This window comes from Malurus melanocephalus, unplaced genomic scaffold (genome assembly GCF_030028575.1).
Source record: "Malurus melanocephalus ecotype Western Australia unplaced genomic scaffold, MMel_1.1 scaffold_93, whole genome shotgun sequence".
Classification (NCBI taxonomy): Eukaryota; Metazoa; Chordata; class Aves; order Passeriformes; family Maluridae; genus Malurus; species Malurus melanocephalus.
In genome coordinates, this window is record NW_026623325.1 from 1,283,826 (window position 1) to 1,302,081 (window position 18,256).

General features: G+C 39.2%; 1 protein-coding gene across 1 annotated transcript in view; it reads right to left on the reverse strand.

Annotated features, from left to right (window-relative positions):
- CRYL1 (crystallin lambda 1) overlaps window positions 1-18,256 on the reverse strand; it is a 47,825-nt gene that overhangs the window by 28,164 nt on the left and 1,405 nt on the right. The window contains exons 2-3 of the mRNA XM_057368508.1: window positions 16,757-16,864; window positions 9,867-9,993 (exon numbers count right to left, since the gene is read on the reverse strand). Coding sequence (XP_057224491.1) covers window positions 9,867-9,993; window positions 16,757-16,864 — 235 coding nt within the window. The remainder of the gene's footprint in view (window positions 1-9,866; window positions 9,994-16,756; window positions 16,865-18,256) is intronic.

Below are 18,256 nucleotides of genomic sequence, written 5' to 3' on the forward strand. Positions count from 1 at the left end.
TTTTAAGTGACACTGTATATTCTGCGCCCTTTTCTTAGGGGAGATCATACTTCTCATTTGCAGTGAACAGTACACCTTTATTCCAAGGCTTGGTCACCTAAACAAGGTTGCTACTAATCTGACTTCCAATAAAACTTTACTAGACATCTCTTAACAGCTTAATTAGAATATGACAGCTGTTAATTTTTAAAACCCCATCTCCTGGAAGTCTTGTATTGAATTAAAGGCTTAAAGGCAACAGCAATTAAACTATTCAAATACATATTCAGAAAACACATAGCAGCTACTTAAACCAGTTTATGAACTCTTAAGGAACTACACAAAGATAAACACATACTAGACTCCCTCCCTAGCAAACTGATACACCACATGGTGACTGAGATCTAGTCACCCCTAATAAAGAAGTTACATTCACATGACACAACCCCTGAAATGCCAATACATGGAAAGCCAGTGAGCTTTACCTGTTTAAATCCAATGTCTCTGTGTTTTTGTATAGGCTTTTCTCACCATGTCATCCACCATCTGTGCTCCCACACGCATCCACGCTCATCTAAACGTACAACTTCATTTTCCTAGATTTAAATGCTGGCATCTACTGAGGTTCTTCCCATCTATTCTCAAATACACCAAAGTAGCAACTCCTCTGTACCTTCTAGGAAAATACTCCCCAAAACACTATCTTGCAAAACACCTTTTTCYTATACTATCAATGAGAATCACTACTAAGCAGTTTAGTACTGGGAGGCAAAAGAAACAAAACATGGCCTAAAGCAAAGCCCCGCAACACAGTGGTATGTGTAATAAGTAATAAATAAGTAAACATCCTACACAAGCAGTATAAGATGGCAGTATAAGATAAAAGCCAGATATTTTAACTAGCATGCAGAAGGTCAAAGATCAGCAACCACTCAGCAACAAGCAAGCCACTTTCTGTAAGATCATCTAGAGATGCTTTCACAGGGAGCACCAAGCCTTCCCAATAATGAGTATGAAGTCTGATGGTAGCCACCAGCATCAGGAATTGCTGAATAAAGTCCAAAAGCTACAGCTGCACAACAGTTAATTCCTGCCTCCTGACTACATGTTGTCTGCTGCAAATTCAAAACATAAAGAMGAAAGTATTTCTTCTCTGGCAATCTTAATATGAAGATTTATGATAATATACATTCCTGCAAGTGAAGATACACCCATCTTGAGCTGTCCTAGACCCCTCTTCGTTCTAGGACTGTATCCATATCATGGGATTCAGAAGGTCTTTTCTTCCTGATCAAGTGGTCCATAGCAGACATGTACGACAATTTCTCCCACACTGGTGGTCCTGCTATCCTGACCGATAGGTGTTCAACTGGCTCCTCAATTAATCTGAGAAATTGCACTGTGTGCCAGAGCACCCTAGGCAGCCATTCCCCCCCCAACCTTCATCTTGTACCACCTAATAACCCCCAAGAACTGCATTTCACTGACATCCTGCAGCTGCTACAGCAAGAGCACTCTGTGCCCTTGCCCAACCATAACTGAGGTAAAAAATTATTTTCAAGAATTCTGTGACTTCCCTTTTCCCAGTAAATTCAATAAGGTTTTAAGCAGCAGGTAAATTGTTTAGAAGCCATGACCACTTTGACTGCAACAAGAATGATCCTCATCTTCTGCAGTTAAGTGAGCRTCTCCAAATGTGCCACATGCCCCTGCTCTGTTTTACACACACATAAAACTTACAGCATTTTAAGGAGCCTCAGTTTGTCRATGCTGTGATTTAGCTGACATTTTTAAGGCACTCCTGCAGAACAGTTCCCAGAATCAAGCAAAAGCAATCCTCTCCTCTCATGGAATGAGGCTGTAGCAGCWGATTTCAAAGCACCAAACTATCCCACAAGCTAGACCCAGACTGTCAGCACTCCTGCAACAGGAACCACATTATGTCCAGCTTTTTGTGGGAATATAAAGAACTTCACAGGATTAAGGGACAAAGAGTTCTGCATCTCAGAAAAGGAGAATTTCTGAAAGCTTGGTACCTAATACGTTTCTACAAACACTTCCATTATCTTATCTAGTTATAATCCACTGGAAAAAGAACCTCTCAGAAAAGACAGGCTTAACTGTTTTACTTTCAATCTAATAAGTGACTTCAGAATGTTTTATTTCTAAAAGAAAGCCTGATTAACATAACACTACAAAAAGCTGGGACCTCTAGATTTTTATACACATAACCTGAATGCTGTTTAAGAGACATTAAAAACACCTGAAAAGCAGAGCTGCAAATTTAATTAAATGAAATAGAGATGTCATAATCATTATGACCATGTATAGATAGCAACTGCACAGTCAAATACACCTATTCCATAGAATTGTACCACATCTAAATATTACAATAAAGGATTCTTGTAAAAGACTCATTGAAAGAAGTATATGCTAAAATCAGCTCTCTGCAAATGAAACCATGCAATTTAACAACCAGTTATGTTTCCCCACTATCACTGGCCAAGTTGAGGTTACTGAAATTATTAAAACAAAATTCCATCTATTTGGTCCATCTTGCACACAGACTGCTGTTTCAGTCATTGCCACCATTTTATTGAATCCACATCTAATTATATTTTAAGCAAAAGAGTGTTTGAAATGCTCGCCACTATCATTAAGATTTCAGTCCTAACCATTATGGTTTCTGTTCAGGTTTTTGTGTTGACATGCTAGTTTGTTCTGCTCCTGCAGGGTTTAGGTGTGTATTTCCATTCTGGAAGAGTAAAGATCCACCTTCCACTAAGGAAACCTGAGCTTTTTTCTACTGTATTCCACGTCAGACGCTGAAGTGCACTCTACTCAGTAAACAAGAGTCACACACATGAACTGGGGAACTACGCCACCTGCAATTAAAAAACATCACATTTGGACTGCAGAGGCTGGAAGTTCACCTACTGAAACAAGCAGAGACATATCACTGTATTTTTAATATCAGAACAAGTTATTAAATCAGAGCATCAATTTTGCTTSTGATGTTACTTGGCTCAAACTTGGCTCAAATATCTATTTTTGCATACATTGAAGAGGTYTGATAGTTTCACAAAATTCAAAATCATTACATATTTAAAATACAAAAACTTGACTTCAAGTATTTTGGATTTTATCATCATGCTCCTCTAGAAAATAGTTTCAGATGCATATTCTGAGGCACTTTAGAGATGGATAGTGTGTGGATCTAACAGTATACCAAGACATTAATTAAGACAAGGTGACAAACAAAAAATAATTATTTCAAACTTCAAAGATAGTGGAGGGAAAACATATGTACTTCAGTTTYCTTTTATAAAGTGTTGCTTCCTTCCTTGAGGGTAAGGGCAGGGAGAGCAGCTGGGCAGGAGACACACGCAGTCCTGCATGGCTTTGGGATGAGACACACACACAGCTGTTACAGAAGGAGGCCCCAGGCTGTTGCACACCTTTCAGTGCAGTGTCAGGATTTTGAACACTTAAAATGAGAAACCAGAAAAAACCAAACCAAAACAAACCACCACAAAACCCCTCAAACACCTGGATGTGATGCAGAAACCAATCCAGTAGGATATACAGAAGCTTATCAGGCTGTCTGCCCCTTTCCCACAACAGATTCTCATTCCRCTAAATGGGTACACAACTTCCTCTGAGAGGGTTTCAAGTTCATAAGCAAATTCTAAATCATTAACAAAAATATCTTTGTCAACAAAAGCCTCCTTAGGTGTAAACCAGCTCTAGTTAGCCCAAAAACAAGCTACACAACCTTGTCAACCCTTGTCAACCTTCTCAATACTTTTATTTTGAACCTGAACTGCCTTTCTAAGTACTGCCATCCTGCAAGCCAAGGATAAGAAAGCATAAAGACAGCAACTCCTTTAACTGAAAAGGAAACTGGCCATTTGTCAGAAAAGGAATGGCAGGGCCACATTATCACCCTGTGATACAATTATAAAAATATTAATTAAATACAGGCATAGAGGCTTCACAACCCAGGCCTTCAGTTACAGACTTTCTATGGATTATGTATGCACTGGAGTAAAATGTTGAATGTGGGAGGAGAAGGAATCACACCACAAGAGAATTTCAAGAACAGGTTAACATATTGTTGACAGCTGTCTCGGTTTGACTGATCCTGCCTGACTTTGGCCTCATCAGTAGATGAGGAAGCTTCTTGTAAAAACAGTTGTAAAATCATCACTTTCAGGCTAATCTAATTAAAAAAAAATAATTTAGGGCTATAAATCACTTTAGATCTAGAGTGATGACTCCTTGTTTGTCTTGAACATATGAGCTCATAGGAGTGTGAAATCTGATGCTTCATAAATCACTACCTCTTGAATGACATGAAAGACTGTCRACCACATGATACTGCACAAGCAAACAACACTGAGGTGAAATACAGCATTTGGATGGAAACATTTTGTACTTTCCTACGTTTCATAAACATARTCTGTTAAAGAATCTGAGCAATAAAAATACCACGTTGCTGCCATTTTATACTGTTCAGAATTAATTACTGAATTCCAAGTGTCTGTTCAACCTTTAGTAGAAAAAAATCAGGATTTGCAAAGGTACTAGTATTCAGAACAAAATAGGTAGAAAATGTATGTTAGAAAATTTGAAAGGACCTAAGTCCTTTCAGCAGCAGTACCACTGCAGTGACGTTGGCAAGCTGTTTACCTAAACATCATGTCTCAGTTCAACTCAGACAGTGACTTCATAAAATGTTTTACAGCAAAGAGATCTGATTGTTTCAATCCCTAAAATTAGAAAGAAATTTTCTCAAAATGTCTACAAAGACAGCCAGTTAGGTCACATGCTTAAAACCTGTTCCCTCAGAATCCAAAACACAACTTTTGATGCTTCAGGCCAGCATTTAAGCTCAGTAGCGTAAAACTAGGCCTAAGGTTATATTTGCCCAGCTGAGAGCAAACAGACCCATGTTTGTCTGTCCAGGGCTCAATTCAGAAGAAGCCATGTTACTGCAATGCTTGCACACTCTGCCTGCCAGCAGTTTTGTTTATACACAGGTATGTGACTAACACAGCCTCCAAACCGGTATGGTCTTCCAGCCTATGAGCTCAGGGMAGCTGAAGACATCTTCACCACGGTCTGCAGACATGCCTTCATTCCCAGAACTAAAAGGGCTCTTGAAAGCTGTCAGGAAAGTCAAACAAAAGCTATGAGTAGAAACCAGTAACAGACAGTCAAAGACTAATTTTTATGACCAGAGACACAAGACACCTGTTGTCAAAGCTCCAAAACCAGTGCTAGTTTTGCACCCCGAGGCACCACCAAGCTTTTTGAAAGCTGTTAACACTTTTTTTTAAATTATGTCTAACTGGAAAAGATGAAAGAGCTAGCAAGATCTAAAAGATACCAGGTTGAAGATCTCTTAGTGTCATTATCACCAGATCAATAGKCTGTCTGCAGGTGTCTTTGGGAGGAAGAGGAGACAGGGCAGAATATCCTCTCTTTTTTAAGGGGTGGGCAGGAAATGAAGATACTGTTCTAAGGCTTTTAGGCAGAGTTCTTGTAAAAGTAAAAAGAATAAATACTTCAAAAGCACAAGGTGTAAGTTAAAAGCTTAACTTCACAGTCCTCTCTGTTCAATGCCACCACACAACAGAGGGGTTCAGAGATCACCTCTCTGTCACCTTTTGTGTCCACCTTCAACCAACCCAGCCAGTCCTCACAACTCACCAGAATACACAGCAGCTAAAGTGTCAAGAGTAACATCTTACCAATAGTTAGTCATCTTACCTTCCTCTGACAGCTAGTAAACTTTATTGTTCAGTTAGTAAATGATTCAATTAAAAAGGCTCTAGTTTTGTTTTACTAGTGCTGTGGTAAGAGCCCACACCAGTGTGCTGCACTGACTTCYACTCAGTTTATGTTATTTATGAACTAGAAGCATATCCACTCAAATCTGGTTTTAATATTCAAAGGAGTACTAAGATGTTTAATACCCAATAGCCACATAAGGACAGAAGACAAAAGTCATTATATATTTATGCAGGAAAAGCTAAAAGCACAGTAGTAAAAAACATTTAGCTCAGCCATGACAGTCCCATGCCAGGGAATTACAATACAAACATATCCAACAATTTATCTCCATGGAATTTTCAGCTAATGGGAAAGTTATTTCAGAGTTAAAGCTTTCAGTGATGTAGAAACTTSCAGTGTACATTCACCTAAATGCTACAGATTATGCACTTACTCTGAGTAGCATACGCAAGTTCTGAGAACTTGTGTGAATACTCAGGTTGAGAGCAAAATACGGACTGATTTTCTTCTGAAGCTTCCTTCTGATGCAAAGCACACTAATCAAGACAAGCTACTTCATGGAAATGCTCAGGAGAGGGAGTATATAACCTTTTAAAACTTCSAAGTTATGCCCTATGAAAATTACATAGAAGGCAACTGTCTGAAGAATTTACTCACGGAGAGCAAACATCAAAAGTTTTTTAAAGCTTTAAGTGGACTTACTCTACAATGGTCAAATTTGAAAAGAAGTTAAGGTTTAACCAACAGAAATCCAGGGTAAAGAAATGCAGTTCTCATGAAAATTTTCAAAYAAGCCAATCAGTAGGATATACCATTAAGCACGAAAATTGAGTCCTCTATAGTCAACTAACATCAATGCAACCAATATTTTATTTTCTAAGTAACTTACAGTCAGAACACTCACACTTGTAAGTTACAATTCATACATTTTATCCTTCCGGGTTTAAAGCTCCACTAAGCAACATTTCTTATGATTAATATGGTTCAGCAAGTCTGCTCATTGCTGAAATATGTCTGTGAGCTAGAATTAAGATTGTTTCATTCTATTCCACCACCYTTCTTTCAAGAGAAAATTAAAGTCTATTTAAAATAAGTTGCTGGCCCACTTCCACTGTGTATTTGCTAACACTTTGAATCAAATGGAACTTTAATGCTATGACTTGATAAGTTGATACAAATAGTGCTAACCATATATCACACATAAAAGTTGTTATCCATGGGCATACTGTAGCTATTTAGTTTATTTCTATTTATATACTAGAYAAATACATGCTCAGAGACATCAAGTGGGCTAAGGAACACAAAATGGCAGCAGAAAGCTGGAGTTACCCAGGTACCTTGTTGCTGTTTGGTGACAACCAACACAACACCACTGATTTCAACTACCTGAAAGGAACACACAGGCTCTCTGAGGTGCAGACTGGTAGGACAGAAGGCAAGAGACTGAAGTTGCGAGAAATTCCAATTAGACATGGGAGAAAAAGTTGCACAACAAGGGTAATCAAACATTTTAACAAGTTACCCAAAGAGAGCAGAAGTGTTTATCAAAACTCAACTGCACAAATTATGTGCAAGTTGGTCCTGCAATGGGTTGGGCCAGATGACATAAAGGTTCCTTCCAACATAAAATTATTTTGATTTTGCAACATTTGCCCAATGCCCATTTCAAAGATTCACTGATAGTGGCGGGGAAGGATGCAGCCCTTATTTAATCTGATGTGGCATGCAAGACCTTGCTCAAAAATCCTACTGCCAAAGAGCCTCTCTAGCAGGACCAATAGCACACTAAAACTCAACATCCCTGACAGCAACAAGAGCCAGGAATTCCATCACAGCCGTGTTCAGCTTTAAAAGAATATGGTAAAATAGAAGTCAAAATGCGAAAGAGATACAAAGTTGGCACTAAGAAGGATCATATCCTTACAGGTACCATACAGAGAAAGTAAAGACATTATACAGATATACCAGGTAGTAAGAAATGCTTGGAACAGCAAAAGAAGACAAGCAGAACTCCGAGAATACTGAAAACAAGAAGACAGCCTTCACAAAGTTGATGTGGTACTCAAATGAACATAGCCATGCAAGACTGTTAAATTTGTGAAAATAAGGCAAAGGAGACACCATCACCCCCTCACAATTTATAGATAGAATAATTAAAAAATTATTTCTCTTTCTTCAAAATGCTTAGAGAAGAATCCATAGGATCAAAAGATAAGAGTACAGAAGGATCATCTGGAAAACAAACACAGAACAGGGATTTCTTTTTACCTGCTCTGCTTTGCCTTCTCATCCTTGTAGGAAACTGAAGTCTAAAGTCTTGGAGACTGCCATGATTTGTCTGAAATTGAAGGAAGCTGAAGAACTCACAAAGCAGAGGAGAAGGGAAACAGAACTATGTAGTGAGGCATGTTTTGATATGGCTAAAATACCCAACACAGTAATAATAATACACAACCTCTCACTTGAAAAGAAATTGAATGTACACTGTTTAGGTACTAAAAAGAAGAGTGGCAATCATGATTCAACTTCTAAGGGAATTTCAGAAAAGATCTCAACAGTAAGCCTGTAAGCCTCATGTCTTTATTGAACAAGAGAAAAAGGTAGCTCCGAATGAGTATCACATAAATCAGAAGAATCAAAGGGAAGAAACATTAGGGAAGAAAAAAGCAACTTTACAGAGTGATTTCCCAACTCAGAGACCAAGTAGAATTCTYTAAAGGAAGAAACAAGCACAGGCATCATGCTGCTGATGCAGTTTGTGTGAATGCCTACAAGTACTGCAACAAAAGACTTCAGAAAGTTAACCAGGCACATGGCAGACAAACGATCCTTTCACAGACAGTAACTCGCAAAGAGAGAGCAAGTAGAAGGTAGGAAGAACAGTCAGTTCTTACTCACTGGAATAGGCTGGCCAGTGCTGTTTCATAGAYAGCTGTGCCTTTTGTTGCCTCCATTCCTAAATGACCTGAAAGTTAGCTCATACACTTTGAGTGGGCCATCATTATGACAACCATAAGCATTTGTAGAAGGACTTTACAGGACTGAGTGATTAGACAATAAATTTTCAAATTAAACTCAGTAGAAGTAGGAAATGCAATGAACACAAAACAGTGTAYCACTATAAAAATCTAGAGTACATTCACATTTTGTCTTCTGTGTGAGGCTTTGTCCTGCCTCCCATTCTCTTCTCCTCACTTAACCAAATTGGGAGGAAGAAAAGGTCTGGAAGTTTGTGCTCTTTGAGTTCAATTTGTTATTAGGGTTGTGTTGCARCTGATCAGACTGTGAGATTTACAGCCTGAAACAGTGTATGTTGAAAACTCTTGAGTACAGCACAAACACATACAGAGACAGGTAATGGTACAACACGGGAATAATACTGGGGAGCCATGTAGAGTAGAAGAYGCCAATCCTAATAAAAACTCATTCATACACWATCACAGAAATGGCCCCAGATTAGCCTATTCTCTGCACTATGTCCARTCCAGTGCTTAACTAAATAGTTGTTAAGCAGCCACAAACCATAAGGTAGTTCAGCTTGTTCCTCACTCAAATTTTACTTAGCAGCACAGRTTCCAAACCTGTGTATCAAACGCTGGTTTTAGTACTCTAACACTCTGGGATAGCTGTGTTTTGCTACAGCACTCCCTCAGTCAGAACAGAAGTCACTTCAGACATAGATTCCCTGTCTTCTCTAGGTACCCGGAGAGGAGAAAACACATTTTAGACCCAGCTCTACAGTATAAGGTGTTCCCTAAGCAATAATCTGGCATGCCCACCTTCACATCACATTCATCTTTCTAACAAGTACAGTCTTTCTATATGGAAATCAGCAATTCCCTCCCATCTTAGCTAACAGCCTCTCCCCAGAACTCAGAATAAACTTGCAARGGCTCTAGTGTAAGAAATCCTGCAAAGAGGCATGATCTCCCAAGTCAGGATACTAAGCTAGAAAGAGCAAGCACAACTACATCTTTATGGGGGTCAGGATGTTGAACTCTCCACTGCCCACCTACTGCATAGCACAGCTTTTGATCATCTTTCTAAACTGTTTGCTAAGAGTTGGCAAATGGCAAATCTTTACTTACCTGAATGAAAGTAGCACCCTCTACTGCTGCCTTCAGGTCTGTACAAACGCTAATGAGAGCCAACTGCTGTTCCGCACTCAAAGCTCCTTTCAGGAATCCCGACTTCTCCATCTCTTTCATTTGTTTGCTGACAGAAACAACACAGACACATTTAAACACTTTATCATTGTTAAGCCAATATTACTTAAAAAAACCTACTTCACAAACGAGGTACTACACTATTTGCCATGCTGCTGCACACATTTATATTCAAAAATACAAAGCTAATTTCAGTCATTTCTCCTTCCTCCCCCATCTTTTTTTTCCTCTTTTCAAGAACAGACAGCTCTAAGATTAACTCCTAGATGCAAGATGGTCACCACCTCAAACTTGTTTTAACTGGCGCACAATCAGCAAGAGTTTTTTTCTGTTCATATTTAATAGGAAGCAACGTCCCTTTAATRTATTTCATTGAGTTTTACAAACAGCTCTTTCGATACAAAGCCTCACTACAGGAACAGCTCTTTACCTGCACAGAAATAAATAAATACATTCAGTACAGCCAAGAGTCCTTCCTATAAACCCCACGCCACTACATTTTGGGGTTATTTAATGACAACAAAACAAGTGTCAAAAAATTCAAGTAGATACTAAACTTGAAATGAATGCTCAAGTACACACCACAGCTGGGACAGGACATGCCACTTTCTCAGAAAAGGTCTCTACAGATTGAAGCCCTTGAACATCCAGAAAAAACAAGCCATTTTTCAAAACCATTATAAGCCACTTAGAGGAACAATTTCCACAGAATTTAAGGGGGATTAAACTGTCTGATCACAATCAACCTAAAGCTCTTTTATGTAGCCATTATCACAGTTAAACCTGTTCAGTTACCTCAAGTCTTTCCTCTGAGCCTTTGGTTATTATTCAGCAAAAACTGCTCATCCTGAAGAAATGAGGAAATTGAGCTAATGAATAGCAGCAGGGAAAAAGAAATCCTTTCTTCTTCCTACTTGGCTTCATTAATGACACAACAAATGGATGGCTGAAAAGCACAGACTTCTACCTCTTAAGCAATCTGCATGGCAAGGAACAGGAAACAGGAATCCTCAGCTCCCTTTCCCAAGCTCACAGGGTATACACACCACAGCTTGCTGGGCAGAAACTTCATCTGGTGTTTAAGGTTTCTCGCAATAAAGGTGCCAGTGTTTCATATGTAAAGAAACAGGTGCACCTAAGCTAGAATATCCAAACTTCTGGCTCCCTCACACCTTGTGTGAGGCAAGATAAGGCACCAAGAAATCAAAAGGTCTTAACTATCTATTCATTAGAAGTTATCACTTCCTAGGTGCTCTTGCCCAAATCCAGCATATTCTTGCTCACAAGCTATATATATTGCTTAAGAAAAACCCAAACCAAACTAAAAACACCAAAAAAAGAGTTACATCCTTTGAAAAAGAGGGTGAAGTTCTTGTTCACTCTCATTGCAACACTACATTTGTCTCATCCTCCCTGGTTCTCCAAAATGACAGTACATGATTGGTAACTGAGAGATTAAAAAAAGCTAGAGTCATAAGAGACCTAGCTTCTTTTTTTCTTCCCCAAGTCTTACAGAAGTTTGCAGCACCCATCTCGTGTTTCATATCTTTCCTCCTCTGCCACTCATAACCATCCTGTCATTTTTGTTTCGCTGTCATAAACTATTAACAATACACYGTGCACTGAGAATACCATTTCCTAGTTAACCTGCAAAACTAACCATCTTCATCTTTGGAACTTGAAGCTGGATTGATTTTTTTTTTTTTTTTCCTTCCTAAACAGAAAATGTTCCTATTATCCTGACCACTCTCCATGTTTGCCATGTATTTAAATCAGTTAAAGCATGAAGTAGGGATTATGTGCACTACTTCAATTTTGGTCTTTCCTCCTGGGAAATTTTCATTTTTCACACCCTTTGCCAATTTACTAATTGTGGAAGTTTTATTCCACATATAAATGTTAAGTCTTTCAAATGCTGAACCATATTTATACTCCCCTGGGGTATTAGACTGCTACAGAACTGTGAGAAAACAGTGTTCCCTGATACTTACCATACATTAAGGCACAAAGGTTTGCACCCAGAGCAGTGCATCACTGACCTCTACTGGATGACTTTTTAGTCAAGGCAGCCTAAATTTTTAGGGGAATATCCCTGGGAAAACCCGAGACTGAGCTCATTGCAGCCATGTCCATAGCACACAGGGCTTCACTCAGCAGCTGTGCTGTGTGTGCRGCTCAGAGAGTTTCACTCAATACCTGTAAGGTCTTTAAAGAATGAAGAATTCATGTCCATAACAAAATACTATTTCCTCTTTGAGCCTATCTATCTCCAGAGTTTTACTGCTGTACTTGTCTGCCAACGTCAACACCACTCTGGAAACTGGGCTAGTATTTACTTCAGGATAAGGCATCCAACCTATGGGAACACTCCCAATCACAGAAAATGCCTGGAATGCTCCTGGTTACAAACTCTACTCTAAAAGTCTTTACAGAAGGACCCTGAAAACAATGCTGACAGTTAACTTGTTCACTCTCCACTTGCCTCACCTTTATCCGCAGCTACTGGGCAGCCCTTGTATTCAACACAGTTGCAAAAAGCAAATACTTACAACATTAAACACCCCTTAATCACAACCATATTGCCCACAGCAACAAGATGGGAAGAAAGAGAAGAAAACACCAATACTATTCTTCACAAGTTCAGACAGCACTGTAGCCCAAAAACTAGAATCTTTCACCAGTTACAGCATTACCATCTAGTGCTGGGTAGTTGAGGGCAGTTGGCCTGTAAGACAGCCTGGAAGAGTAAGCCAGCAAGCCTTGTAATTAACCAATCTTAATCAGCAGCATAATTATGTTCACAACAATAGCACAGTAACTACTTGAAAAAGTTTACACATTGTAAGAATCATAAATTTATTTTTGGCAGAGGGGCATGCACTAAAGCATTTCTGAATCCTATGTTTCAGGACTAAGTTCAGGAACAGGACACTTGTTTTTCTAATTCTCATTATTTCAAAACTTAGCAATCTTGCATTCAAACCAGAATCACACTGATGCAGAAAAAAGCATGCTGGATATGAAAAATTACATTTCTCAAGGCAGACTACTACAGCAYGCATTCAATAGATCCAGTGTGGTACAAAGGTGTTCACTAGTTTGTTTCTTCAACAGAASAGAAGGTTGTTCCATTAGAGCAGACGCTGGTTTGCCACATCACCGGTACATCCCGTTCAATGCAATGTGCAGTCATTCCACATGTCCAGGCACTGACTGCTACATGCTGCTCAAAGGGTAGATCAGTAGAGTAAATACATCTCACCACGTTAGATCTTAAGAAGCACACTCTCCTTTCTGCTTCTGGTCTAYTGATACTGTGGTAACATGACACGCATTTTCACTTGTTTCAGTAGATCCAAATTCCATACTGTAATCTTATCTTTTACCCATAACAAAGTGTTTCAAGTAAATTTACAAAGTACATTTCAGATTTTCCATACAGATATGTGTAGGTTTTCACAATGATCTTATGTMCATCTCAGACTCATTCCAGTCCTCTTGCAGGATTACACAGTCCTGCTGCCTACCTGCTGTTCTCTGAGGTATGAATTAATTAAGGAACCCYGAGTTGTTTTAAACTGATACAAAAGGCAATGAGTTATGAGTCAACTATATAATGTGCCTTTTAGTATGTTAAGTATAATTTCTGCCATCGAAGTATCATCTCCTTTCAGAAGTGAGTGTTGCTTACTACTCAAATCCCACTTTTCTTTTTTTTGGAAAAAGGAAACTACAAATAGTCATCTGTGCACTCCAGTTTCTCCTTAATAAGCAGTACCTCCATACASTAGAAGACTGTGGACTGCAGACTAGAGTGGAATAAATATGTTCCAATACTAAAACAAACYGAAGCACAAAACTCCTAAGCCTAAAAACTTCCCTAAAAGTATTTGCTGTTTGGAGGGAAAAAGGAAAGCAAATTACATCAAGCTCAGAGAAATAGTCACCAGCTCTATCAAACAGCTCCAACAGACATTCCCTTCTGCTCTCCCATGTGCCCACATTACCTACTCAAGCTCCAACTGTTACAGAARTATCATTTCAGTAACTCATGTGATTTACTGCAGGTTGTGTGCTATGTAATCAGTGCAAAGAGGTTTGAGCATATTTTGATAGATACAACTATTAAAATAGTGGTTGAAGAAATGGTGTAGTTTGTATTCTTATCACAAAAACTGTTTGCCTGAAACTAGGCTTTTTAACTGGAGTATCACAACAGACAAAATACACAAGTTAATTATAAATTAAGAACATCTTACATAAAAGGCAAAACCTGCCTTGAACTGAACTTGCCGTCAGTGACTTGGATGAAGGSGCAGATGCCTCCTCAGCACATTCACTGATGACACAAAGCTGGAAGGAGAGGCCAACACCCCAGAGGTCTGTGCAGTCCTTCAGACGGACCTTGACAAGTTGGAGAGATGGGCAGAGAGGAACTTGCTGAAATTCAGCAAAGGCAAATGCAGAGTTCTGCACCTGGGGAGAAATAGCCCCAGGCACCAGCACAGGCTGGGGCTGAACGGCTGGAAAACAGTTCTGCAGTAAAGGACCTGGGGGTGCTGGTGGACATCATGAGCACCAGCACTGTCCTTGTGGCCAAGAGAGCCAGTGGGATCCTGGGATGCATTAGGAAGAGCTTTGCCAGCAGGTTGAGGAAGGAGATCCTGCTCCTCTGCTCAGCCTCGGTGAGGCCACAGCTGGAGAGCTGTGTCCAGTTCTGGGCTCCTCAGTACAAGAGTGACATGGAGCTCCTGGAGCGGGTCCAACAGAGGACTATGAAGATGATTAAGAGACTGGAACATCTCTCTTACAAGGAAAGGCTGAGAGAGTTGAGCCAGTTCAGCCTCAAGAAGAGACAACAATATCTATCAGTATCTGAAGGCAGAGTGTCAAGAGGGTGGACCAGGCTCTTCTCAGTGATGCCAAGCAATAGGACAAGAGGYAACAGGCAGAAACTCGAATATGGGAAGTTCCATCTGAACACAAGGAAGAATTTCTTTACTGCAGTTAACTAAACACTGGAACAGGTTGCCCAGAACTCTAGGGAAACCTGCTTGAGCAGGAAGGTTGGACTTGATCACCCCCAGTGCTCCATTCCAATATGACCCGTTCAGTGATTCTGTGCACTCCTACAGAACACATGTAGGCACAGGACAGTACAAATCCACTCAAAAAGCACTCTATCCTATTACACATGACATTCTATGCTTCACGCTTTCAAGCTGAAAACCTTGTAAGGCTAAAATTCTCATTTTGCTGTTAGATAAAGAAAAAATTGGGACAAGTGCTGGCTTTTGTAATGAACACCATAAAACTGCCACCTAATAATCCAAGATTTCATCATGGCTACCACTRTGGCAGCAACTCTGAAGAAAACCCAAAAGTTTGTGTCATCTAGGTGATACAACAGAGATGTTTGGTCTGATTAACATCTATCCAAAAAATTTAAAATAAAACAAAACAAGATTTTCTCCGGCTTTTTTAATGAAGCATTTTTTAGCAAATCTAACTAGACATCACATCCTCTTTAACTTCTGAACCCCAACAAGTGAACTGACATACAAGGCTTTCTTGAAGTCACTCCTGTTTGCTTTAAGACTTGTTACAGAAAGCAATTAGGATGCAACACACTAAATCTTCTTTTAGGAGCACCTTACACCCTATACACCTGACACACAAACTGACATATGTCACTCCCAAGCATAATGAATGGAGAGCTGATGCATTTAGGTTGATGCTAATTGTGAAGTCATCTGAACTTCAGCATTAAATGCCAATACAGCAACCTAAAGTTGTGCACTGAATTGCTTTACAAGTGTACTTTCACCCTGTCTCACAGGCAGATAAAAGCTGTATTTCCATGCCCAGCAAGAAGAGGGTGCATAGCACCAAACACACATGTTCCTTCTAACACAAGAATTAGGGGTCAATCAAAGTAACTGAGGAGCCAGGTTCAAAACAAACACAAGGGAATGGCTGTTCACAAAGCGAGCAGTAAACCTGGAGAACACAAAGTCCTTTGGCAAAGAGGCCACAGAAGGATTTATATCACTTCAAGGGAAGGTTAGAGAAATACTTGGAAGAAATCTAGTTAAGAGTAATTTTACAGAAAATTAACTTGTAGGCATTGAAGGTTGGGGGAGGGGAGCAGACAGGCAAGACTTGAACTTGTGGCTCTTATAGTGCAAAAAGCATGAGGCTTTACTCMCAGTGCCATGGGCAACAGAAGAGGGCTGGAGGCCTGCTGGCCTCAACCAGTGCAAGTAATGTCATGTTCACACCGTCAAATTTGCACTCCTAAAGATTCTTCCCACTTCAACTATAACTGATCAGTCATTGCATCTTCAATGACATTAGCAAACTGTTCTTTCAGAACTCAAAAACAGCAGTATAAGGGTTTAAAAACTAGTTACAAAATACTAATAATTGTAGCAGTAATTCTCAGCAATCCATCTTAACCTAACTCCACTTTGAAAGAGACTTTCTTGCCTTTCTATGCAAAAACTCTTATGTTCATATATTTTAAACCTAGCCTATAAACAACCTAATGGTAGCAAGCATTATTTTAAAAGAAATTAATTTAAACTTAAGCTCTTGAATAAATTAAAAATTAAATTTCTCTTCAGAAGTGTCAGTGACACTTGGAAGCACAGTTCTTCTGATCTTAACAGGATCTGCACTTCTAAGTTAAAGACTTCTTCAAAGCTGAAAATCTGTGCTCCCTGAAATAACGAGATATGGCTATTCATTCATAATTACAAAAATCCCACCGTTTCATTCCAACCCCAGTTATTTCAAGTCAGGTGACCTACCGAATATTTTCCAGGGCACTTGTCAGCTGCTGTTGTGCAATATCATAAAGTTTCACTTTGAAGCCTCCAGCAGCAAACACCATGGCCCAGCTGCGACCAATGAGTCCACTGAAAAGAAAAACAAAAAAATCAACCAATTAATAAACCATCATTTAATTGGGGGAAGAAGTCTTRAAAGCATTGCAAAAATGAAAACAGAGCTTGGACTCTTTAATATTTGATAAAAAGATCAGTTACATATTGATAAGAAACAAATCTTTCAAACAGAGAAATCTCCTTTGTTGGCTGTRTGYAGCAGCTTCTCTGAGAGCTGARAGTAAGATAATGGGGAAGAAAAAAMCAAAACAAAACAGAAAAAGGAGCACAGAATTCAAACAGGAGGAACCCAACTTTGGGACACTGGACTCAATTACCATCAGTTTTGTCAGCCACAATCTTAACCTGGAGCTGGTRCATGGAATTACATTAAATAAAAGAAAAAAAATGAATAATTTGTTCAGTTCATAGTCTGAAGACAGTCTATGGCAGCAGTCCACTGGTCCGAGAGTGCAGGACACCATTTCAGAGATGATTAGAAAACCTAAGGCCTGGCTACTGAAGTCACAGGTCCTCAGCAATTCAGAAAATACCACAAGCACATGAAAAGGGAAAAAAATCTCAGAGCATGGGTTTGATACTATTTTTCCATCTAGCCATTTCTAGCACTACCTTTATTTTTAGATGAAGCACTTTATCATGCTGGATACACACAGGAACAGTCTGCCTACATCTTTTGGTGAAATCATATTATGGAGCACTACATASAAGAAATTTGTAGTAACTGACAATTTTATTAATTCTCTTAAAGCAATGCAGGTTTTAACTTCTACTAGATGTGCAGCAGACAGCAGTCTTTTCAAATGGAAGCACCAAGGCACAAGCTTAAGTGTCACAAGCTTTAGTAACCTGAAATCACAAAAAAAGGGGAAAAAGATCCATAACAGAGACAAGATCAGAACTCCATATCCACGACTATTTCGGTGAGGTTTTGATAATTACATGCATTTTCTGTCATTTCCAAGACAACAGTCATTGCAGCACTAAACTTTAAGTGATCTCTGGCAACTGAAAAATTCAAGGCAATTAGGGCATCAATAAAAGATTAAAAGGGGAGCAAAAGTCAGAGATACAATAATAGGGCAGATGAGAAAACAAGGAAGAAAAAAATAGGAACATGTTCAGCCTTTRGTTTCAGCATGCATTTTAAAAAAGGAACAAAACAGGAAGTTCCAGGAAATAGGAATCAGTGGAAATAATTCAGACCAAAAAAAGGGCAGTTTTATGAAGCAGATAGTAAGGCTTCCCTCAAAACGTATCATTTAAAAGTAAAAACACACGGCTTCTCTGTAGAAAGGCATAAAATCGGAGGCAAGCAACAGAACAAACTTGCAGAATAGGCATGGTCAAGGTTTGTTAGCTACTGTAGCCCCCTGGYTAACAAGTATTTATAAAATAAAAGCG